General features: G+C 59.4%; 1 protein-coding gene across 1 annotated transcript in view; it reads right to left on the minus strand.

Annotated features, from left to right (window-relative positions):
- LOC109323229 (collagen alpha-1(II) chain-like) overlaps positions 1 to 24,008 on the minus strand; it is a 44,554-nt gene that overhangs the window by 14,793 nt on the left and 5,753 nt on the right. Inside the window, exons 6-36 of the mRNA XM_019554689.1 lie at positions 23,844 to 23,897; positions 23,214 to 23,315; positions 21,872 to 21,949; positions 21,154 to 21,198; positions 20,991 to 21,044; positions 18,586 to 18,639; positions 18,321 to 18,374; positions 17,264 to 17,317; positions 17,128 to 17,181; positions 15,846 to 15,890; positions 14,709 to 14,762; positions 11,027 to 11,071; positions 10,402 to 10,455; positions 9,343 to 9,441; positions 9,118 to 9,162; positions 8,823 to 8,921; positions 8,215 to 8,268; positions 7,457 to 7,564; positions 7,124 to 7,177; positions 6,215 to 6,313; positions 5,228 to 5,281; positions 4,872 to 4,970; positions 4,420 to 4,473; positions 3,900 to 3,953; positions 3,461 to 3,514; positions 3,175 to 3,228; positions 2,615 to 2,659; positions 1,966 to 2,064; positions 1,465 to 1,572; positions 992 to 1,045; positions 62 to 173 (exon numbers count right to left, since the gene is read on the minus strand). Of these exons, the coding sequence (XP_019410234.1) occupies positions 62 to 173; positions 992 to 1,045; positions 1,465 to 1,572; positions 1,966 to 2,064; positions 2,615 to 2,659; positions 3,175 to 3,228; positions 3,461 to 3,514; positions 3,900 to 3,953; positions 4,420 to 4,473; positions 4,872 to 4,970; positions 5,228 to 5,281; positions 6,215 to 6,313; positions 7,124 to 7,177; positions 7,457 to 7,564; positions 8,215 to 8,268; positions 8,823 to 8,921; positions 9,118 to 9,162; positions 9,343 to 9,441; positions 10,402 to 10,455; positions 11,027 to 11,071; positions 14,709 to 14,762; positions 15,846 to 15,890; positions 17,128 to 17,181; positions 17,264 to 17,317; positions 18,321 to 18,374; positions 18,586 to 18,639; positions 20,991 to 21,044; positions 21,154 to 21,198; positions 21,872 to 21,949; positions 23,214 to 23,315; positions 23,844 to 23,897 (2,092 nt within the window). The remainder of the gene's footprint in view (positions 1 to 61; positions 174 to 991; positions 1,046 to 1,464; positions 1,573 to 1,965; positions 2,065 to 2,614; positions 2,660 to 3,174; positions 3,229 to 3,460; positions 3,515 to 3,899; positions 3,954 to 4,419; positions 4,474 to 4,871; positions 4,971 to 5,227; positions 5,282 to 6,214; positions 6,314 to 7,123; positions 7,178 to 7,456; positions 7,565 to 8,214; positions 8,269 to 8,822; positions 8,922 to 9,117; positions 9,163 to 9,342; positions 9,442 to 10,401; positions 10,456 to 11,026; positions 11,072 to 14,708; positions 14,763 to 15,845; positions 15,891 to 17,127; positions 17,182 to 17,263; positions 17,318 to 18,320; positions 18,375 to 18,585; positions 18,640 to 20,990; positions 21,045 to 21,153; positions 21,199 to 21,871; positions 21,950 to 23,213; positions 23,316 to 23,843; positions 23,898 to 24,008) is intronic.

A 24,008-nucleotide genomic window follows, 5' to 3' on the forward strand; every position in this document is an offset into this window, starting at 1 on the left:
CTCCCCAAAACGAAGCCCTGCCCCCCTGCACAAGCTACCCCTACTTCAGCAGAGGCCCCGCCCTCTCCCCTGAAGCTCCACCCACTCCCCCAGTGTTTGCCTCTACCCTGGGTTCTCACCTTCTCGCCGTTGGGGCCTGAAGGGCCAGGGGGACCGATGGGACCTGTCAGACCCTGGGGGGAGAGAGGGAAGGGAGTGAGGACACCTGTGAGGAGCCTGGTGTAACCCCCACCCACCAGCCACAGCCCTCCCCCAGCTCCCTGCTATTACTGTGGTGCGGTAGGTCTCTGGCGATTACGCCACTACAGCCTGACTGCTACAGCTCTCTGCCTGCTACAACCGACAACGTCCCTACAGCTCCCAGCCTGCTACAGTCGAGCAGCCACTGCCATCTGCTTGCTGCACTGCTCCAGCCACCCCCTCCTGCAGCCCGGCAGACTGTTGTATTGCTGTAGCTTGACTCCTACAGTGCTACGGCTGTCTGCCTGCTACAGTTTGCCTCCTACACTGCTACAGCCTGAAGCCTGGCTGCTACCTCCCTCTGCCTGCCACCCTGCTACTGCTTGACTGCTGAACACTTTGGCCTCCAACACAGCTGCAGCCGGCTCTGCAACAGTCCTCTGATGCTACAACAGGACTCCCGGCCTTCCGCCTGTTGCATTACTACAGCAGTCTCCTGCTCCTGTTGTTTGCCCACTATCAGGTCGATGTAGCAGCTCTCTGAGCACAACACGGCTCCAGTCCAACTGTCACAGCTCGCTGCCTGCAAGGCTGCTACAGCCCTTAAGTAATCAGTACCCCCCAACTACACCTTGTCTGCTACCCTGTGCCAGTTTGTTTCCTGCCGGCTGTAGTGCTCTGCCCAGCCTCCACACAGCCGCAGCAATCCGCCTGTCCCTCCTGTTGCTGTTGGGTATTTCCCAGCCCCCCCCTGCTCACACCACCCAGTGTCCTGGGTCTGTCCCATTTGGACCCAATCCCCTGTACTTACTCGTGAGCCGTCTTTGCCGGGGGCACCTTCAGGACCTTTCTCACCGATGTCTCCCTGGGGAAGAAGAGGGAGAAGTTATCAACCAGAGGCCGATACAGCCAGTCCAGTTACTCTCTGCAATGACCTGGTACTGGGGGTGCAGGGTGCAAATAGCTCGCCTGGCAGAGGGTCCGGTTCTGCAGCAGGGAATTACCCTGTTCATATTCTCTGTTGATGTGATGGAGCGAGAGCCCCTTGGAAGCAGCTGAGCTGGTGACCCCTGAGCCCTCTGCAAGCAGCTAGACCTCCCATGCCAAATTTCCAGAGGGTACAAACTGGTGCCATCCTATTACAGTCACCAGGGTCACGCCCTCATTGCCGTAAACCAGCCTCACTGCACTGAGATCACGTAAGTGGTGTGGCCTCACCCCTTGCCCTGCCTTGGCCACGGCGCCTGCCCTGGGTGGTGCCCCCCTGCTGGGGGCACTACTCACCCTGTCTCCCTTTGGTCCAGCGATGCCAGCTGCTCCTCTCTCTCCAGGCATCCCCTGCAGGCCGGGTGGGCCCTGGGCGCCTTGTGGGCCACCTGGACCGGTCGCACCCTGGAGCAGAGAAGCACAGTAAGGTCACCAAGTGCCCAGACCCAGGACACTGCTCTATCAGCCTGGGGACGTGGAAGGACAAGGGGGGCATGACCCCCAGCCCCTGCTGGCTCTCCCCAAGGGCTATTCTGGAGGCACTGGGGGGGGCTGAGCAGGCAGGGAACCTGCAAGGGGTTGTACTTGATGACCCCAGCTGCCAGCTGCAGCCAGGTAAGCCAGGGCTGCCTGTATGGGGCACGGGGTGTGACCCCTCTATCTTCCCCCCAGCCAGGCTCCTGCCAGGCGGCAGCAAGGACCAGATCCCCCTACGTGGGCACTCATCCCACAGCCTCTCCAGAACCAGCCCCTGGAGGGAGACAGACCCCCCCCGACCACATCGTGCCAGCCACCTACCTTGGGCCCATCCGTGCCGGGTGTGCCTGGGAGCCCGCGAGGGCCCTGCAGACCTTGAGAGCCTGGGGAACCCCGTTCTCCTGGGAAGCCGCGTTCACCCTGGGAGGAAGGAGATGCTGTTAGGGGGAGGCTGAAGCTGGGGACCAGCTGGGATGATCCCCAGGGACAGGGTGGTTTGAGGAATAGGGCAGAGCAGTGGCAGCATTGGGTGGCTGTGCTCCTCCCCAGAGCTGGCTGCATGACCCAGCTGGAAATGGCGAAGGGCTTCCCCAGGGTACCCCAAACAGTGAGGAGCCCCCACAGTGAACGGCCAGAGCACTTTGGCCCTCTCTGTGGCTGGGGATGGTTAAATTCATTAATGCTTGGAGGAAAGGGGCATTAGGAGCTATGGACCAAGGGAGTGAGGGGCCCTTGAATCAGGATGTCCTAGACCTTCAATGCTGGAGGCTGCAAGGAAGAGAGGACCAGGGGAGACCCCCTTGGTCGTAGCCAGGTCACTCCCTTCCAGCTGTGTGACACTGGAGACTGGGCAAGATGGACCTAGGCTCTGACCCAGCCCATGGCAGTTCTTGTGTCCTTGATGTAGGAGCAAGGGGGGCACTGATATCCCCCTCCCGGAGCCCGACCGCACGGGGGAAACTCTACTTACTCTGGGGCCGACCAGGCCGGGGGTGCCAGCTTCTCCGGGGACGCCCTGCGAGAGCAGACAGGTGGTTAGACACTGGGAGGGACGGGGACATCTGCCCCGGGCGGGTGCTCGCCTCAGGCCCGGGGCAGGGGATGCTGATGCTGGCTTCACCCCAGTGGGGAGGCCCCGAGCAGCCTAGCAGAAGGCTGGCGAGGCCTCAGGGGCATGGGGACCTGGCTAGCGGCATTCAGCAGCTATGGGACCCGGTGGAGCCTGGTGCCTTGTAGAAGCCACCTCGCTCCACCTGCATGGAGCCCGGATCCGGGTGGACTCGTCAGCTCCCTTTTGCTCTGAGCCCTGAGTCAGACATCTCCACTGATCCCAGTGCTCCTGGCTGAGTGGGGAGACCTCCACCCCAACCCAGGGGACCCCAGGCCACGGAGAGACTCAATCCCAGCCACGGGGCAGCATCTGAGCCCATCCAGGACTTCGGTCTACAGCCCATAGGCACAAGCCAGCTGGCAGCAGGTGGAACAGGAGGTACCGGGTCCCACTTACCCACCACAGCAACACAAGCTCACCTGATCACCGGGCTTGCCGCCTTCGCCGGGAGGGCCTGGGGGGCCAGGCAGTCCCTGCAAGGAAAGGACGCAATGATGTGAGCCATGGGCTGCACTCGGCACTGAGGCCTCTCCCTTCCCTTTGGGCTGGGAGAGGCTCCAGTGCCCAACATGAGATCAGGGCACGTCTGCAGTGGCCCCTCGAACCCGCACCTGAGATGTGCAATGGGCCCGGGGAGGTTGGAGCTGGGAGGCAGGGCTGCCATCACCCCACCCGCCAAGGGTTAACACCCACAGTGGGACTCACCTGGAAGCCGGAGGGCCCGGGAGCACCTTGCTCGCCTCTCTCTCCTGCAGGCCCCTGCAAAGGGAAGGGGAAGGGTGAGAGGCTGGTACTGACACCGGGAGGGGATGGGGTTGGTACCTGCTGGCAGGGGCATGGACCCAGGCACCCATGCCCTGGCAGCGCAGGTGTTTCCCTCTAGTTTCTGCCTTTTTTAGGGGCCTTTGCTCAAGAGCTTCCCCCTGCCGTGGGCACGGGCTGATGCCAAGCCAACCCACGCCTGCATGAGGGCACTGGGAGGGAGCCCTGGGGAAGGGTCTAGGATGGGGGTCCAAGCCCAGCACCTCTACAGGACACGCGGCCCCCCCCGCACCCGCAGGGGCCCAGGCAACCCCTCTGCCCAGGTCCAGCTCCCATCCTGGCTTCCTTATGATGACAGATTCAGGAGGTGACAGATACTCACGGCAGGTCCAGGGGGACCGGCGGCTCCTGTCTCACCATCCTTTCCAGGCAGACCCTGGAACGGAAAGAAACCCCCATGAACTCCACATTCCCTGGCCCTCAGCTGCCCCCCATCCCCATCCCCATCCCCCACCCAAGCCAGTTCTCTTCCCAGATCAACAGCACTTCTGAGGGCTCGCCTCTTGTTTCAAATCAAAAGCCTGCTCCAGTGGGCCAAGTTCAGGTGCCAGCGGTGTGCAAGAGGCTGGGTGAGTGTCTATGCCTCGGTTTCCCCTCTGAGGGCTAACTGCACTGAGCTGCTGGGGGAACTGTCTCTCTACGGGGCTGTTCGTCAAGCGGTCGGGGTGACTTCAAGATACTTTGGCTCCTCTGCTTCGTCCCTGGGGGCCAGTCCTGCTGTGATCCCAGGGACGGGATCTTGGGGCGACCAGACCCCCAGAACAGCCGCCAGCCAGGATCCCCTTCCAGGGAAACCAGCAGGGGATGCGTGTGCAAGGGGGCAGGGAATAATAGCCACTTACCCTCAGGCCGGGGGCACCAGGCAGCCCCTTCTCGCCAGCTTTGCCGGCTTCGCCCTAGGAGAGAAGAGAAGATGAGATGCTTGTGAAGCCTGCATGGGCTCTGTGTGGAGCAGGCTGCTGCTGGGCCCGGGGAGCAGGGTTGGCAGAGACGAGGCAGCTGGATGCACGGGGGCATTTCTGCCACAGCCTCCCCTTCCTCCCAGCCCTGCTGGAGCCAGACATCCCAGTGAATGGCCTGTGACAGCAGCCCATAGATCTACATAAGGCCTGGGCAGGCACTGCTGGGGGTGCCCATAGCTTGGTGCACGGGCCCCTTATGGCACTAAATGGGATGGGACATGCAGGTCACCCAGCTGAGCACTCCCTGCCTCCCCACACTGGGGTCTCCCCTCCCCACCAGCATGGCTTGCTCTGCCCATTGGTTCATGCTACCCAAGGGACTGGATACTTACATTAGCACCTTTGGGGCCAGGGAAGCCCATCACGCCAGGCTGGCCACGGGCACCCTGTGGGCCAGGGGGGCCAGGCCGGCCATCCTCACCAGGGGCACCCTGTAGGGAGGCACGGGGGACTGGTTAGTCAGCAGGTCGGGTCTTGCTCGCTGCCCCCAACACGTGAAGCCCCCTTGCCATCCTTGCTCCCAAGGAGCTCCCCCCTACCCCTTCAGGGGGTTGCATTCAAGCTCTGAACCCCACCCTGCGCCTAACCCAGCCCCCCACATCCACTGCCCCCAAAGAGGTACAGTGATACATCCATGCCCCCCTCCCCACATCCCACGCCCCGTCACCCAGGGACCCGCGGCACTTACTGTGGGGCCAACTTTGCCTTGAGGACCAGCATCGCCAGGACGGCCAGTGAGACCCTGGAAGGAGGAGGCAGAAGGTCAGGGAAGCGCTGGGGGTGCCTGTGCCTGGCTCAGGCCTTCAGCTGGGCTCACGGTGCCTCCTCGAACTGCTGGGCCAGCCTGGGCTTTAACTTGCCACGGTGGGGGGGATGAGGGTGGGCCCCCGGCCTCCTGGGCTCTATTCCCAGCTCTTTCATGTGATCGGGGGAAGGCTACTTTCCTGCTCTGTGCTTTGCTCCATAGGCTCTGTGCCTCAGTTTCCCCCCTTGTATAAAGGACCTCAGTGGAGCAGAGGGCGACAGGCGCCCTGCCCAGCGCAAGGTGGAGGAGGGGGCTGGTCTCAGAGGAAGCCCATAGTTGTTCTTGGAGTGTATCACGGGGGGGCTGAATACTAGGGAATAAATACCCTGTGCTCTCTCGAGCACATGTGAGAGACAGCAATGGTATCAGCTTAGAGCCCCTGGGGCTCCTTGCTGAGGTGCAGGCTGCTGGGGGGGTCCAGCACAGCAGGACCGCGGAAAGACCAGCCACTGGGGAGGGAGCAAGGCTGAGAGCAGCTCCTGGCTCCTTCCAGCTGTACCGCATTCCTTGGAAGAGAAAGCACCTTCACAATCGAGGTGCACCCAACCCCTCCGACTCTCAGTGCCAGCAGGGAAGAATGTGCCAAGCACAAGCGCGCTGACCTGAACCGAGCCTCTGTGGCGCGACAGAAGAGCTTTCTCCTCGCTTCTGAACTCCAGTTTTACACAGAAGATGTCCTGGGCATCAGCCCCTGCACCTTCTATTCACCGCAATACGGTAACTGAAAACTACGATGGGACCAAGCAAGATGCCCTGCAAACTGGGGGGGTGCCCCCCACCACACATCCTAACCCTTTCAGCACTGGGGACTCAGCCTGAGCCTGGCCAAGGAGACCTTCCATTAGCATGAGCAAGGCCAATGCTACTTACCCTGGCGCCGGGCAGACCGGGCTCTCCAGGACGGCCGGGGTCACCATTAGCTCCCTTGGGTCCGGCCAGGCCAGCGGGGCCACGCTCGCCTGGGGCACCCTATCCAGGGGTGGAAGGAAGCGCTGGTTAGCTTGGTGGGGGCTGGGCCGTGATCCAGCCCCACTGACCCCCAGCCCCAAGCTGAGATGGCCACTGAGCTGGCGTGACTAAGGCACCAGTAGCTGGGTGTGGGGGCATAGTGCCAGCCTGGCATCCTGCCCTCAGCCTCCCATGGCTGGGTTGACTGGGGCTCGCACTCAACCCTGGCTTCCTCCCAAAGGACAGACCCATGGTGGGCATAGCTGGGGGGCCCGAGCCGGGACCTAGTGACGTCAATATGGCCCCAGTGTCATGTGTTGGGATAAACCCTCATGGAAAGCCTCACTGGGCCCCAGTGGCCCTTGAGCTGGCCCTCTCCAGCCCCCATCAATGGCCCACAATGGGCATAACTGGTATTGCTGGGCCTGGCTCCACTGCAGCAGCCATGGCTCTTCTTGGGACGGAGGCTGCAGCCAACCACCCCCTCCCCGCCGACACCGAAAACAAGGCAGGCTGCAAAAGGGAACGTGCCAGGGCAGCCGCAAGGTGATGCCAAACCCAGAGCAAGGCGTGCTTGGAAAGACGGGGACTCTGGGAGTGGTGCCTGGGGGCTGAGGGAGGGCAGAGTGGGGCTGGGGGCATCATTGCTCTACACTGGGGCCACGTTGATGTGGTTCTAGAGACAGACGCCTCTGGGGGCGGCGTTTGGGGGGATGGGACCAAGCCCCCAGGCTGGGTCTGGAGCCATCTCCGTTGCCCCCTTGCCTCCACAGCTTCCCCCAGCCCACACCCAGCCTCCGTGCGCTGCTCCAGACCAGTCGCTCCACTCACCTTGGGTCCAGCGAGACCATCCTGACCGGGGAAACCACGGTTTCCGGGAGCACCCTGGGGAGGAGAGAAGGACCGGGGTCAGGGGGACATCCAGGCCGTGGGTCCAAGGTGGGATCTCCCCCATCCCAGCCCATGTCTCGGGGCGCTCTGTGACAGCTGAAGTCACGTGGCTGCAGTGTGCACAGTCGTGGCCGTTGCACCAAGCCAGCCAGGACCCCATGCTGCAAAGAGCTGCAGGGCTTGTGCCTCGGGCTGCCGACTGAGCCCTGTCCCATATGGGGACAGTAGCTGTCACACGGGGTGACCCCGGGGGGGGGAGCCACCGTCACTTACTCTCTCTCCAGGTGGCCCGTGGGGTCCAGCAGCACCCGGTTCACCGCGGGCGCCTCTCTTGCCTTCCTCGCCAGCTGGGCCGGGAGCTCCCTGGGGTCCCGCGGGGCCCTGAAGGGAGACATGGGGGAGAGCAAGCATTAGGTCAGTCCACCCCCTCACCCCACCCCTGCCTCCCTGGTGAGCAGGGCAGCGCCTGGGAGCCAGGAAGCCCAGGCTGTGCCCCGGGGCATTGGTGCCTCAGTGTCCCTGCCAGCTCCCAGCCATCGCCCTGAGAGGCTCTGAGCCCGGCCCGTGCCATTGAGGCTGGGTAATGAGGCGATGGGGGCATGCTCTCCTCAGGGTGAAGTGGGAGCCTGGGTGGAAGGCAACAGAGGGGCTATTGTTTCCCACCCCCCAGTGCAGCCCGGGACCGTGCGGGCTGCCAGGAGAGCAGCTTGGCAGGAGAACAGGCTTGTTAGCTGCTGCAAAGAGGCTCTTGCTGTCCTGGGAAGGCCCCATCCTGGGCAAGGTCCTGGTCATGGGGGTCCAGGCTGCAGCTGGGACTCAGGATGCCTCGGGGTCCCTGCAAGCGCCTTGCTCCTTGCAGCCTGGGCAGGGTCCAGCTGTGGGGTCAGCACAGCCCGCGTGTGCACTGCTCTCCGCTCCCCATCATCCCGGGGGAGGCCTTGGTGCCCGGGTATCAAGGAGCTACCTGGCTCATCTGGGAACGGGACATGGCACAGATGAGCAGAGGGCCCCGGCTGGGCTCGGCTACTCACCGTTTCGCCTTTGGGGCCCTGCTCGCCCTTGAAGCCCGCGATGCCAGGTTCACCCTGCGAAGCAAGAGAAAACACTCAGTGCCCCTGGACCCTCGCCCATCGCCCCCAGGGATGGCACTGGCACATCCACGAGCCATGGAGAGAGGAGCAGTTTTCCCTGGGAGAGGGGCAGTGGCACGTGTGGGGCATGGGGACCACAGCGAGGGATGGCTGGCATGGACCACCAGGCAGAGCCAGGAGCCAAGGTTGTTGGGCGGAGTCTGTGGCAAGCAGGCGGAGCCAGGGAAGGCTAAGTGGAGTCTTCAACAAAGGGGAGGAGCTAGTGGGCTGTTGAGCAGATCCTTTGGCAAGGGGGTGGAGCCAGTGAGCTGCTGGGCGGAGTCTGTAGCCCAGGGAAGGAGTTGGAGGTAGTTGGGTGGAGTCTTTGGCAAGAGGAGGTGGAGCCATTTGGCTGCTGGGCGGAGTCTGTGATGAGGGGAGGAGCTAAGAGGGGGATCTGCAGCAAGGGGGCGGAGCCAGTGGGCTGCTGGGTGGAGTCTGTGATAAGGGGTGGAGCTGGGGCTGCTGGGCGGAGCAGTCTGTCCAGGAGCCTGGTGCCCCCTTCTTACCGTCTGACCTTTGGGACCCAGAGGTCCTGTAGCTCCTTGAGGCCCGGGAGGCCCACGGGGTCCAGGGAAGCCAGGGGCACCAGCGATCCCAGGAGCGCCCTGCCGGCAGCACAGGGAGAGGAGAGTTAGGAGCCAGGAGGGCTTTGCTCTGTCCTCCACCGCGTACACATGGCCCCTGGGCAGAGAGGGAACCCCCCAACCACCTGAGCCCAGAGGCTGCCACCCTCTTCCCTGCTGCCTGCACCCCCAGCCCCCCGATCCTCCCCCCCGGCCATTGCGGCCCAGGCGTACTCACAGCCGATCCTTTCGCTCCGGGGATGCCATCGGTCCCGGGGTTCCCCTGAAAGCAAAGAGCAGGTCACGAGGCGGCTCCGGGGAAGCCGTGCCCATGGAGGAGGTGCGGGGCAGGGGCCGGCTGGGTCTCAGGGAGCTAACCCGTGCCTCAGTTTCCCCACCAGTGGAGTGAGATTGATGCGCCCCTTATGTGAGGAGGGGCAGGGGAGGGGGCAAGGTTACTTACGGGGGCTCCAGCAGGTCCAGGAGAGCCGGGGGTGCCGGATTCTCCCCGGGGGCCCTGGCCACCCTCAGGACCACGAGCACCAGTGGGCCCAGCTTCACCCTGCAGCAGAGAAGGGAGGAGAGGGTCAGAGCCCCGTGGGAAGCCTTGGGAGGTGGCACGACGATGGAGCTGGGGCATGGTCTTGTGGGACGAGTCCCCAGGAAGCCTCCGCCACTGCCCAGCCAGCTGTCCTTGGGCATGCCCCCCGGCCTGCTCCATGCCTCAGTTTCCCCTCCCGCCCCTAGCCTGTTAGCTGCTCACCGTGTGTAGCACTGAGAATAGACAGGCCCTGCGAGCCATCACCTCCACCCCTGGGTCTCTGGTCATTGTCCAGCCCTTGGGGGACCCCTGCTCCCCACCCACTCTCAGGGGTCTCCCCCACTCCTAACGAGGTCGCTGGTCATTAGCAAAGTCTCACTGTTCTTCCCCCCACCCCCAGCCCGTGGCAACTGGGCCAGGTGGAGCAGAGGGGCCGAGAGCCGGGAGAACAACCCTCTGGCCGTCCCCGTCCCAGCCCGGCCAGCCCAATCTAAGGCCTGGCCACATGGGAGGGGATGGAGCTGCGGGCTACTCCTTCTCCCTCTCTGCATGGGGGCACTGCGGCCTGATCCAGCCTAGCTTAGTGCTGCTCCCCATACAGGGGCCCCATATGAGGCCAGCCCTACCTCCCACCTCCCCATCACCTTCCTTCCTGCTCTTCCTTTCCCCCCATCATTTTGGCCTCTGCCACTGCCCACCCAGCTGTCCTTGGGCATGCCCCCCGCCCCGCCCCATGCCTCCCACCCTCAGCCCACGAGCTCCTCATTGTGTATGGCACCGAGAACAGAGAGAGCTCCAGCATTTCCCCACTCCAGCTTTCTCTTTCCCTGCTTTCTCTCTCTCTGTCTCTCCTCCACCTTTGCTTGTGGTATTTGTGGCAGGCGATGTTGAGAACAGGCCTGGGTGCTCAGACCTTTTGCTGGAGGAAAGGAGCGCTCTGTGAGGTGTGCAGAGAGCAAGGCGGGGGGAATCGGTACCTACCTTAGAGCCGGGGGCGCCTGGGAAACCTGGACCTCCAGACGGGCCGACAGGTCCCTGGGGGAGAAAAAAAATGCCGTGAGGACCCTCCTAGGAAAAAGAGCCTGGGATAGGGACTGGTTCTGGGGTGAGATGGCTGGACTGAGGGTCTCACAGCCCAGAGGGGGGTCAGACAAGGAGTGCCCCAAAACAGCGCAGGGGCCCTTTTGCACTTTAAGGAATCACACAGAAGACAGTGAGTGCCATTAAAGGACTCATAGATTATTTAAAGATATACTGTACTACCCATTTATTGCCCATTGCTGCTCTTGGATGTTATAAGGGGGGCAAATTGCTGGAGGCAAGGAGGAGCATTTAGTTCAGCGTTTGTCCAGCACCTAGCACCTAGTCCGGAGGAGCTGTCTGAGGGCGCTGCCACAACAGATCGTCTTAAAGGGTGCCATTGCACTTAGCAGTGGACGGAGAGGACCTGGGGTGTGGGGGGTTGGATAGTTGTAAGCTGTTTTAAGCATTTATCACCCCCTAAAATACAGGCCGTGACCTGGGGCTCAGTAAAATGCACCTGGGAACAGACCCATTGGAAAGGAAGATAGCGAGATGTTTTGGGGAGAAAGCAAAGTCTACTCACAGGGGGGCCGGCGGGGCCGGGGAGGCCGTCGTTGCCACGAGCACCCTGCAAAAGGAGACAGCGGACATCAGCGAACAACCACCCATCCAGGAGTGATCCAGGCTAACAGGCACCATCGCCTAGTGGGTGGAGCACCAGCCTGGGACACCTGGGTCCTCTTCCCAGCTCCGCTGCTGATCTCCGGGGTGGCTTGGGGCAGGTCAGTCCACATCCCGCCTTTCTCCTAGGGGCAGCGTGCATTTGTGCAGCACCCAGCGCGGTGAGGGCCTGGATTGGAGCCAGGCTGTCCCAGTGCTAGCACAAGGCAAGGCAGAGGGGGAAAAAGCAGAGGAAGGGAACCGGTGCAACGCCCTGCCGGCTGCCGGATTCAGGGCAGTACAGTGCTCCTGGCGCGCACGGCTGCAGCCGCTCGGGGGCGCTGCACTGACTCAGGCTGGCAAAGCAATGGACCAGCCCAGCCAATGGGACCGAGAACCCGCCACGGCGTAAAGCAGGAGTAAGATTGGCCTGGGGGGCACCCGGACCCTGCCTTACACCTCTGAGGAATCTCTCCCGCTCTATGCCACCACGTAGGAGATGAGAATTTGGCCCTGAGGGCCGTGAATAGGCAAGGGGCTGGTAAGAGAGCAGATTTCCCTGGGGGACAGGACCCGGATGCCTGGAAGATCCCAGACTTGGATCTCCATCAGCATAACAGGATCGGGCCCTGCAGCGGAGCTGCCCCAGCCCTGCCGGGTTCATCTCATACAACAATCCTGCCCACGAGGAATTCATGACCCCGGGGAAGCCAAAAGAAGGGGCACGGGGGATGAAAGCCTGCCCTGCCGAGAAGTACGTTATTAGACTTGGATCCGTGCTATTAGGCCCCAGAGCCAAGTCACAGGGAAACAACAGGAGCCCTGGCCAGACAAAGCCCTCTATTGTCAGCCGCATCCCGTTTTGGCTGAGCTGGGGCTGGGTTACAGAGCCAGGCGGCCGTCTCCTGTCGGGCTCTCTGCTGCAGCGACCAGAGGAGCAGAGCCCTGAACTGGCCCCTCTCAGCAATGAAAAACAGTCCTCCAAACAGAGGGAAGCACCTTAAATATTGTGAGGGTTTTTTCCCTCTACGTTCTGGGCTCACATCATCTCTGCAGGGCGTATTCGGACTCCTCCCCGCAGCCCCCAGGCCTCCAATGGTGCCGCTATTTTAAGCACCAGGTCAGATTCGCACCTGTTCTTGTGACTCCAGGACCTGGAGATTCACCGGTGTAAGACCCAGGAGGACATCTCAAGGGCTGGAAGTACGGAGCATGTTCAGCTAAGACCTGCCCTGCTCCTGCTTTGTCCCGGATGCCAAAAATCTCAGTCCAGCGCGAGGGCGATAAAACAGCGGGGGGGGGGAAACTGTTTGGCAGGCGTGCCACCAGTTCAGCCCCATGCCCTCTCCAAATGCCACTCGGAGCCTGCCTGAGCTGCTGCTCTGCTTTGTCCTCCCTGCTCTGTGCCCCCCAGCTGATCTGCTGCTCTGTCCTCTGCTCTCTGCCTTGGGCTCCCTGTCCAATCCGCTGCTCTGGCACTTGTTTGGCTCAGCAACACCCAGAGCATCTGCACTTAAGCATTGCACAGATGGTAAAAGCTTTCCAATGCAACACCTGGAACAGCTGTACCTACAGCTTCACCAGGCAATGCCGAACGCCTTTTACCTAGTTTTCCAATGCAACCCTGGGAAGGGCCGTACCTACAGCTTCACCAAGCAACACCAAACACCTTGTGCCTACAGCTTTCCAACTCCTGTAACTACAGCTCCACCAAGCAATGCCGAATGCCTTATACCTACAGCTTTCCAATGCAACACTTGGAACAACTGTACCTACGGCTTCACCGTGCAGTGCCTAACGCCTTTTACCTACAGCTTTCCAATGCGACCCTGGGAAGGGCCGCACCTACAGCTTCACCAAGCAATGCCGAGCACCTTGTGCCTACAGCTTTCCAGTGCAACACCCCCAACACCTGTACCTACAACTTCACCAAGCAATGCCGAACGCCTTGTACCTACAGCTTTCCATTGCAGGACCGGGAACGGCTGCGCCTGTCACAAAGCATGAAATCTCCTTCAATGTGACAGTGCCTGCAAACTGTTTCACTTGCAATAGGGCTGTAAGGGGAGGGGGAAAGCTCCCTCACTGCTGTCAGCCAAGCAGGGAGTGCCCCACATGGTACAATACACCCGAGCCCCCCAGGGCAGCCCCTGCCTAGTGCCAGGGCTGTGGGCACTGACCTCCCCTGGTGGGATGGCCAGAAGGGAGCCAGCGGGGGATATGCCCTTGGGAGGGCCCTGGAGAGCCCGGCAGCAGCAAAGCAGGATCCCCAACAGCTGTCTGTATGTGTGCTGGGAATTCAGATGGAGCCTGAGTGATTTAGGAGCTCCACCCCAATGGATTTCATAGGATCTGGCTGCTCAGTTTCCTGAGGGCCACAGGAGCAGGCCAGCACATGGGGCCCTGCGCGGGGCTTGCCCCGAATCCTGCCCCCTCAGCTGACCCCTGCAGCACGGCCCCCATCCCATCCTGCCGGAGCCTGGTGCTGGTTTCAGCAGCTCCCAGCACTGTAGGGCACGTCCGTGTGCCATCCATGGGGCTGAATGCTGAACTGACCTGCACATCTGCTGCCCGACGCGTGTCTCTGCACCCACTCTAAGCCCCTGGGGGCCGTGGCTCCTAAATCACCTAGGCATTCAAAGCTTCATCCATGAGCATCTACATCCCACCAGCTTGGGTCCCAAACTCCCACAGAGAGACCTGAAAATGGAGCTCTGGGCTCCTAAGTCACTCAGGTGCTTCTGCCACTGTCACCCTACAGCACATGGCATCCACAAGGCGCAAAGCTTGTGGCCAAGGTGCTCCTGGAACACAAAGCCACCCTGAAGAAGGCCAGCCCCTCAGCTCCTTTCCCCTTCGGGAGCTGGGAAGATTTCCTGGGGTCACCAGGGTGACAAATTGGAGGTGGGGCTTGTCTGAATAATTAACAGAGGATCCAGGACTTAACGAGGAACCTTCCAAAGGAAAGTAATGCAGCAGAGAATAGTTTTTCAGCAGCTCTTGCACCTCCAAATCACTTAGGTCTGAACAGCCAGCTCCCCAAAAAATCATTTTGCAAATGTTCAGGGGGTTGTGGGGAAGAAAGAAATCTCCCTGGCAATAATTGCGGGGCTTAAATCATTCTGGGGCTAAGGAGTCTAGGGCAAAACCCTGCATGGGCAGAGACGACACTTGTCTGGGATGGCTTAGACAGGGCTGATCCCTCCTGAATGAGGGGTTGGGTCCTGATGACCTCCTGAGGTCCCTGCCAGCCCAAATTCTCCACGATTCTCCGATTTTTCTCAAGGAGGGGTGAAGATAAAAGGACTACGCTCATGCCCACAGTCAGACACATCCTTTTTCGGGGGAAGAGAGAACGAATGAAGCAAAGACTCCCCGCTTTAGCCAAACTGCCCCGATTTGGGTTTGCTAATTGAAGATGCGCACCCCAATTTTCAAAGGCTAATTTTAGGGGAAGAGGGACGTGTGGTAGGGCAGGAGATAAGGTCATTTCTCAGTCAGCCCCTGCCCGGGTAAAGGGTCCAGATGACGGCCTGCTTCTCTGCACAGGAAGCTCAGCCTTGCCAGGGACACGGATGTTGGCTGAAAGGGAGCATCATACTCACAGCAGCACCAGAGGGGCCGGGACGTCCTCTCTCGCCGGGCAGGCCGCGGGGACCCTGGGAAAGGATAAAGAAGAGAGTGAGGATCTGTTGGCCATCACAGAGGCTCTGGGGGAGATTGAGTCTTTCTAGTGACATAGGAAAGATTGGAAATGGGGGCGGGGGTCCTGCTTCGCCGTCGACCTGTTCCAGCCGTTTGGATCCAGTGTGTGTTAGAGCAGCCTTGCACCTGCTCTAGGTTATGGTTTGCTTTGCTAGGAAGCAAAGAGCAGTCGTAAGCCAGTGCTGCCCCCAGCACCTTTGCACCAGGGGGTCTTGTCCTCAACAGGACACCTCTGGTGGTATAGAAGGACCTTTGTCCACAGATCGGTCAGCCCCCATGCTGGGCGATGCCCCCAGCACCTGCCCAGAGATGGAGATGGGACGGCAGTGCAGCGAGCTGTCTGTTCCTCTCCCCTGGGGAGTCCGGGCACTGCCCAGACAGCAGGAGCCAGCATCATGCCAGACCCCTGAGATGCAACCAGCGCCAGGCCAGGGCTCCAGCCAAATGGCTCCGGCCCCTTTGCCCTTCCCAGCCCTATCGCAGCTAACTGCCAACACCGGCAAATCGACACGTGACAGGGACCACAAGAGCCAGAATCAGGGCCCACGGCTTCTACCCCAGGCTCAGGCCTCTGGCTCAGCTCCAGACAGGTCGCTGCCCACCTCTGTGCCTCAGCTTCCCCTTCAGTCTAATGAGGCAGCTCATGATTTAGCACTGGGGCTGTCTCACGGGGTGTTTGCACAGCACTGAGCACGGCAGGTTGATGATTTCTGCCCAGCTGTTGTTGGAAGGTGGGTTGGAAGAAGGGATCAGGAGTCAGCGCTGTGTTGCCTTCCAAGGCCATGTTGCTCAGTGGGGCTGGGGTGCAGAGGGGAGGGGTGACCCTAGGCCAGGGGCTCCCCTCTGCCTGTGTCTCATCTGTTCAGACCGAGAACTCATTGGGCAGGGACGATCGTTTGCTCTGTGTTTGTACAGCACCTGGCGCATGGGCCCCGATCTCAGCAGAGGTGTGTACCACACCCAGAGCCAGGATCTCTCAGCAGAGGCGTGTACAGCCCCTGGCACTGCCTCCAGGTTTCAATGTGACACCTACTCACCATGGGACCAGGGGAGCCGTTCTCACCAGCTGATCCTGTTTCGCCCTGGAAGGGAAGGAGCAGAGAGTGAGTCTCCAGCCTGCCTCAAGCCTGGGCCTACAGTGAAGCACGGACTGGGCCCAGCGCCACCCTGAACCCACTGGTGAAGCCACACAGGTAAAGAATCCACCTCTGGGGGCACCCTGAGGCTGGGGGAAGATGCAAGGCTAGAGATGGGGGCATGGGAGTAAGGGGTCCTACTAGGACTAGGGGAGGAGATGGAAAGAGGCTGGTGGGCAAGATCCAGTGAGGAGAGGGGCAGAGGATGTAGGACACCAGTAGGAGCGTGGCCCATCCTCTCTGCACTGAGCTCCAGCACCAGAGGCCCGGACCAGCCCTGCACGGTGCCCTGCCACTAACCTGGGACCCTGCTGGGGACACCGAGAGCCACAGCTGCCCACCCACCATGGCCAGGCTCCCTCCATCTTGGCATACATCCCCCTGCTTTGCCTGTCATCCACACCAAGGCATAACCCTCTTGCCATCCACCAGTCCCAGTGCATGGACCTCTGTCCATCCACCCATCCATCCACCCCAGTGCATATCACTCTGTCTGTCTGTCTATTTATCCAACCACCCCCATGCCTAGGCCTCTGTCTACCATCCAACCATCGACCCTTTCATCGATCCCTTCTCCATCTCTCCCCCGCTGCCTCCCTCTCTCCATCAACCCTAAAACATACTCCCTTCCATCCATCCATCCATCCATCTCAGTGCCTACCTTCTACCCATCCATCCCAACGCTTTCCCTTCCATCCATCCATCCGTCAGTCCAGACCCATCTTTAGTCACCAGTTGATCCAGCCCCCAATCCCTGTCTATCCAGACCTCTGTCTTCTCCCACCAGACATTTCAGCCCAATCTGCCTCTCTCTCCTCTGCCTTCGCCCTGATCTCCAGCTGGAGCAGAGCTAACGTCCGAGCGGTGAGGCTCCCACATGATGAGAGCTCAACGCCAACTCCTGCTAGAAGGGAGCTGGTAGGTGGAGGGGGCACAGTGCCTGCCTTGCTGGCCTGGGAGGCCCCTTCTTGCCTCACGTCCCCGGGCTGACTGCCCCCCCACCTGCTTCTGCCACTGACTTCCCGCCAGCCTTGGTCATGTTCCTTCACCCCACGGACCTCCTGCTATTCAAGCTGCAGCCTCTAGTGGGCAGTGTCTATCAGTCCAGTTCCCCTCACCGCCCTAACGATGAGCAGTAACAACCTCCCCCCGCTAATCAGTGTCATTTGGAGCATTAGCTCACCTTGGCGCCGGGGGCCCCTGCTTCTCCCTTGGCTCCATCCAAGCCAGGGTAGCCCTAGAAGAGAAGGAGGCAATATTTACATTCCTGATGGCTGTGAGATGAGAGACAGATGGAGGTGGCTGGGGCGACCACTTACCCTGTGCCCTTTGACTCCAGGCAGGCCAGGGGTCCCGGGGAAGCCTCGAGCGCCCTGAAAGCAGAGAAGGGAAGGTCATCATGGGGGAAAGGCAGGGAAGAGGGGCCCAAGGGACCTGTTTCTCATGGGGGATCAGCAGGGAGTTTGCTACAGTCTCCTGGAACCACCTGCAGCTACCACTTATGGCTGCTTGTTAGGGTAACACGTGGAGCCCAGCGGAGACACACAGGGCCAGAGCTGGGTGTCACATATGGCCAGAGCGGGATACCACGTAAGGCTGTACAGGGGGACATATAGATTCAGATTAGACTAGCACATGGGATGAACTACCTGGGGCTGGTCCTACTTTGAGCAAGGGGTTGGACTCAATGTGACCTCACGAGGTCCCTTCCAGCCCTCCTTGTCTATGATTCTCTGGGGTCGCATAGGATAAGATGGGGCTATACCATGTAACATGGAAACCTCTGCGTGGTAACATAGGGACAAAAAGGTGGCTATAGAGAAGCAGATTAAAGTAACAGGCAGGGTCATTTAAGGTAACAGATGGGGCCATGTAGTGTAATATATAGAGTCATATAAGGTAACTTGTACAATAAGGTTAGAGCTACATACAGGGGCAGAGCAGGGCACTATGTAGACACTTCTGGGGTAATACAGAGAGCCATACAGGGGAATATATAGACCCAGGTTAGACCCAGGTCTGGGGTGACCTATGGGCTATCTAAGGCTATAAAGGTCTGGGGAATGGGTAGAATAAGCTGGCTAGCCTGCAGGCCATGTGGTGTAACAGAGCCAGAGGAGAGTGACCCACAGGGCTCAGTAACGGAGCTGGATCTTCATGGGGCCAGGCTCAGCCTGATCCAGAGCCCTGGACCCGAAACGTCCTCTTCCTATAACAGCTGGTGTCCCCCCGAGGTAAATGGGTGCTGGCTTGAAGCTGGGGCTAGCCCTACCTTGGATCCATGCAGCCCCAAAGCCCCATCTCCACCCCCTTCCCCGAGTCCCCCCATCCTGCACAGCCATGTCTCCAGGCCTGGCTGCCTCCTGCTGCCCGTACCTGGGGGCCGGGGGATCCACGCTCACCAGATTTGCCAGGCTTGCCTGATTCACCCTGTGGGAGAGAGAGACAGAGAACAAACCCCCTTAGCCTCCATCAGGGCAATCACAGGGTAACGAAGCTCGACTCCAGGGAGCCGGAGCCGGTAGAGGAGATGGTGCAGGGCGGGCACCGTATCCCCAGGCTGGAGCCCGGGACCTGAGCACAATGCTGCCGCCAGCGGCCGGCTTTGATGCCCCGTGTGACTGGGTCCAAGGCAACTTACGTCATCACCGGGTTTCCCAGGGGGTCCGGGTGGTCCTCGGGGACCCATTGGGCCCTGGAAAGACAGACAGAGAGACGCAGGGTGAGAGCGGCGCAAGCACCTCTAGCCGGACGCCTGGGTTCTGAGCAGGGGAGAGACTAGTTGGAGATGGGGCAAACTCTTCTCAACAGGGGAGGGTCTCAGCTAGGGATGGGTAAATGGGGAGGGGGACTGCCAAGAGGCAGAGGACTCTCCCTGGGAGTGGGATGGACTCAATCATCCTGGTGTCTGCTTCCAGTGACTCCACTCCCAGCCCCGAGACCCGGACAGGCTAAGTACAGCCTGGGGAGGAAAGAGAAGCCTTCCTGAGCAGCCTGCGTCCCAGCCCACGGGATGTGATGTCATTGCGCTCACATCACTGGGCTGCCTGGTGACATCACCCTAGAAGTGTCAAGCCCCAAATGCTCTAGCCAGGAGCCTTGTTGGTTCCCCCTGGCTCAGCACAGCTGATGGGGAAGGGAGACCTCCAGTTAGAAGGGTGGCTGCCAGGAGGAGCTCAGGGGCCAGTGGAAGGTGCTCATCTCTCTCATGAGTGCCACACGACTGGCAAGGCACTAGCGGGTGCTGTGCTGCCAGCGGAGCCAGGATAGGCGCTGACATCAAGGCCTCCCTGTGAGCACTCTGCAGAGCCCCAGAAGGCACAGCAGGCCAGGCCCTTGGCGCCCAGGTGTGGTCAAGCACTTGGAGACAGGTGCAAAATACAGCTGGGTGGCTGGGATTGCCTGGTCCCCGGTCCACAATGACCTCCATCCCTGGGTATTTGGCATAGCCCCTTTACAAAAATCAGTGGTGCCAGGCCATGGCATGCAAGGATTGGGGCGTCCCTGAGACCCACCCTGCTCAGATCTGAATCCCTTCCCTTTGCTCACCGTGCCCCAAACCTGATGCAGCCTCCTTGGGCTGTACTGGAAACATCCTGGTATGGGACGTCCCAGCAGCCAGAGCCAGCCCGATCCAAGCTCTGCTTCTTACTCCCTGGCCAGGCCTCCCATTGTAAGTAGCCAGGACCTCCCTAACCTGCCTGCCTCCGGGTTCATCTAGCCCTGACTTGCTCTGCTTTGGCACTGCCACCCTGTGTCACCTTGATCAAGTCACTTTGTCTCAGTTCCCTGTGAGAGGTGAGTGACCCGTAAGCAGGAACCAGTCATGTCCTCCATAGGAGGTCTGTATTGAGCAGATTCTTTTTGGTATTGGTTGGTGGAATTGGAGCTTGCTCCATCCACTCCATGCATTGACCTGGTATTGCAGTGCTTCCAGGACTGGTGCAAAAAAACAGAAAAAAAAAAAAAAAATCCCTGTGTTCAGGGAGGTGCTGAGGGTGCTCCCTCCCCGCTCGCTGGACTTACGGACCGGGAAGCTGCTGTAATGGGGTTCATAGCACAGCCCCCTGCCTCCTGCATGTAGCAGGACAATTTGAGACCCTGAGAAAGGAGACCTGAGCTGGGGCAGCAGCAGGAGGAAATGAAGCACAAGGCAGGGTAGCCATGTCCTTCTGGCAAGACCCTCTCCCAAGGAACGTGATGGCCCTGGCCCCTGACCAGGCTGGGAATGACCCACAAACATCTGAGGGTGAGAATGGGTTGGGCCCCCTCTGCCATGGTGCATTGGCTCATTTCTGGCTCCTGCCCCACTTTGGAGCCCCCTCCCCCTCCCCATCACCTGCATGCACCCCCAGGATAAGCATCACCCGCCAGTCCCCTTCCCGGCCTCTCGGCTCTGGTCAGGCAGGACCAGACCAAATGCCGGGAAGCTGCGCCCTGTGCTGAACTACCCTTGGCTACATGCACAGGTGCAGGCTGGCCGGGGCGGTAGGCAGGCTCCCAGGAACTGGGGGGTCTAGTCCCCACCCGGCACACGCTGGCCATGGGCATCTCCATCACACACAGGGGCGGGCTCTCGCGGACACCGGGACCCTTCACACCAGGGCTGGGTCCTCACAACTGCCAGGGCCTTGGGGACCATCTGAATGTATCCCAGAGACTAAATTCTCTTTCTACAGGCCACACTCAGCATTAACCTCCAGAGCTGAAGTCTGAGATCCTCCCAATCTGCCTATGGGGTTTAGAAGCCCAATGCCTGTTGGCTAGAATGGGAGCCAGGTGTCCGAATCACTTAGGCAGCTTGAAGCCTTTGTTCCCTTCCTTGGCGTCCCCTCAGCTTTAACTAGTCAGGGTGGAGCCGCCAGGGGGGGAGGTTTCTGCCGGGACGTTTGCGGGGCGGGGGGCTCTGGGAGAAGGGAATTCCTGGAATTTCTCGGGAGTCAGGGCCACGGAGGCTGCTGGAGACTTGCAAGTGCAACCCGGGGGCACTGGCGTGTCGGAGCCTCTCCCGCTCAGTCTAGCATCAAAGCCCGTCTGGTTACTTACAGCAGCGCCGGATTCTCCAGGTTCCCCGGGGTTGCCTTGAAAGCCTTGCGGGCCCTGAAACATATGGCAGAGAAGTCATGCCAGATGCATCAAACAGCAAAGCCAGAGCCACCGGCTCTCGCCTTCCCAGCCCCCCGGGGAGAAGAAATGGGCTGGTACTTACAGGTGATCCGGGAGGTCCGGGTGGTCCCCGCGGGCCCATGGGTCCCTGGCGGAGGAAACACAAATCACAGTCATGACAGGAAGGGCCAAGCCTTGAGCAAACAGGTGTGACAGCTCCCAGGTAAGAGCCCCCACAGAAATGCAGCCTTTCTCCTTGTAGCAACTGCCTTGTCTTCTCCTTGCCCCTGTGCCTCCCGCTCTCTGGATGTGCATCACCACAGGCTATTTTTATTTAGAGAAACTACTCCACTTAAAGGACAAGGAAGGAGCATGCGTTGCCCTGGCCAGGAGCCATGTTTACTAAGCTCTGCCTTTCATTTAGCGCTTGCCAAGAAAGGCTGGAGAGCAGAAATTTCCTGCTGGAAATCTTGTGGGATCTTGAAAAACAGTAGCTGCTGTCAGGCTTTCTTCACCCCTGCTCCAACAGTAACAGGGATCAAGCCTTAAACAAAATGCTCTGTTATTCTCTCTCAGCCTCCTGGGCCGGCCTTACTGAAACTGTTTGTTGTACGGCTTGGGATGCTCTCGCAAGCAGAGCAGGGACCAAAGCAATTAAGTTATCTTGGATGTAATGACTTTAGAGGCATTCGGATATCAGCAGAGCTGTGCGGAGTGACACTGACTCAGGATGGGGCCTGCAGGGTATAGCTGCGCTGGATGGCAGCTCCCAAACTCCTAAAAATCAGAGTTCCCCCAGAGGTCCCAGTGTCACGCCTTACCATCGGGCCCTGCATCACCCCCATCTGAGCACCACCGGCCTTCTCGTCAAAACCTCCGGCCATCTGAGCAGCAAAGTTCTGCGAGGGAGACAAAAGCAGGGGCACAGCTGAGTGCAATTCTCTTTCAGGATCAGTCATGCACTTCAGGCAGCGACCTCGATGAAATCAAATGCACTGATATTCTAAAGCATTGCCATCATTAAGGGGAAAAGGACCTCCCCAACCACCACCCCGCAGAGGCCAATGTAAGCAGGGCCCAAAAGATTCCTAGCCCCTGGTAGGTAATGGTTTCCATGTTTCAGAAAGAAAAAAAACCTCAGTCTTTATTAGATCTGATGTTTGGAAAATCTTGAGGCCCAGGATCTGTTTGCTCTAAATATGCAAAAATATTCTGAGCTTTCATTTAAAATGTTCGTGAGATAAGAATGAGAGCCAGGCTCTCGCACCAGGGGTGTTGGGGAGGGAGCTTATTAGGAGAGTAAAAGCTAAGACTAAGACTGCCAAGGGACTTCTAGAGTCACTTGCTCTGATTATTTTTTGCTTAAACACCTTCTCTCAGAGGCAGCAAGGATGCTTTGCAAGACATGGCGACACAGATCTTTTTTTTTTTAAAGCTGCCCAACAATGTCTCCCAAAAGCAAAGGACGAGTCATTCATTGGAAGAGACACAAAGCCTCAGTCAGGGTGAACAGCAGCATGTGCAGCATGTGAGGACACGGAGAAATGTGCCTCTGAAGGGAACACAGCAGAGTTAAATATTTAAAGCTGTCCTAAGACCAACCAACTGCATCCCTGGGTTTCCTTTTACCCATCACCATGCGGTAAGTGCTGCCCAACCCCTGCAAAGCTGGACTAGAGCCTGGGAACAGCAGAGTGAAACTGTGGAGGAACAGACGTGAAACACTGGGACCTTCCCGGGCCATGGGTTTGCTGCAGCGGTGGGTTTGGGCAAAGGCAGGAACAAGGTGAAACTGACCAGCACCCCAGGGAAACTGACAAGGGCAGGAGTGAAACTGACTAGGGAGAGCAGTCAAGGCAAGAGCCAGCCGCAGTGCATCCTATGCCCTTGTGACTGGATGGCTGCACAATGCCTGGCTCAGCGGAGCCCCCTCATCCCATCAAGAGCCACAGCAGTCACGGTAAGGGGAGACTGTCAGCTGGAGGGTCCAAAACTTATCCTTGCACTTTGCATCACGGAGGACCCTCAGGACTCCTGACCCTGACGCTGTGCTAAAGGCAGGTGGTTCCTGCTGAATGATCCCGCCCTGGGGTAAGCTCAGAGGTCCTGGGCACACGTGTGCTGGGTGTGAAGCTCAAAGGAGACCCGCTTGAGGATACTCACTCCACCAAGGCCAGGGGGTCCTGGGGGACCTGGAGGTCCAGGGGGTCCAGGGTTTCCAGGTGTACCAGGTTCACCATCTCTACCCCGGGGGCCAGGAGCACCCTGGAGAAGGCAAGGGAGAAAGGCAGATACTTAACAGGAGCCAAAAAGACTGCTCCAAACATCACAGACACCAGAAGGCAAAAGGCTCAGAGCCTGCATTATTGACGTTAATTAATTAAGTGCTGATTCGTTATTTATAACCCATCGGTGATTCTGTACAATTGGTTCTTGCTCGTATAGGGCAGTGCTCATTCATCAGCTTGCCCAGTATTTAGTTACTTATTTATTTATGTGAATTAAACCAGGGCGTAGCAGTGTCTGGGAGCAAAGTTATTCATATGGCAGCACTATGTGATCTGATCACCGTGCTTAATTGACGGTGGTCTCCTAGGGGCCACAACAGTAACAACAACAACAACAACAATAATAGTAATAAATCATAAGAATAAGGAGCTCTCAGCCCCCTGGAGATTACAATCCAGCTGAAAGAACACAAGTTCAGTATTAAATCAGGGGACTGCCAAAGCAAGCAAATGCTTTCACCCCTGCTTCTCTTTCCCTTGGATATACTTTAACTCTGAAATGTACCTTTTCTCCCTTCTCGCCGCGATCTCCTCGTTGTCCTTGTTCGCCTGAAGGTCCCTGAAACAGGTGAGGAGAGAGCAGAGCTCAGTTACAGAGTCACATCGGGGTTTGTTTGGTTTTTTCCCCTCCTGCAAATATTCAAACAATGTGACAGAGAGAGTCTGTTCC

Source organism: Crocodylus porosus, unplaced genomic scaffold (assembly GCF_001723895.1).
Source record: "Crocodylus porosus isolate Cpor-Errol unplaced genomic scaffold, CroPor_comp1, whole genome shotgun sequence".
Lineage (NCBI taxonomy): Eukaryota > Metazoa > Chordata > Crocodylia > Crocodylidae > Crocodylus > Crocodylus porosus.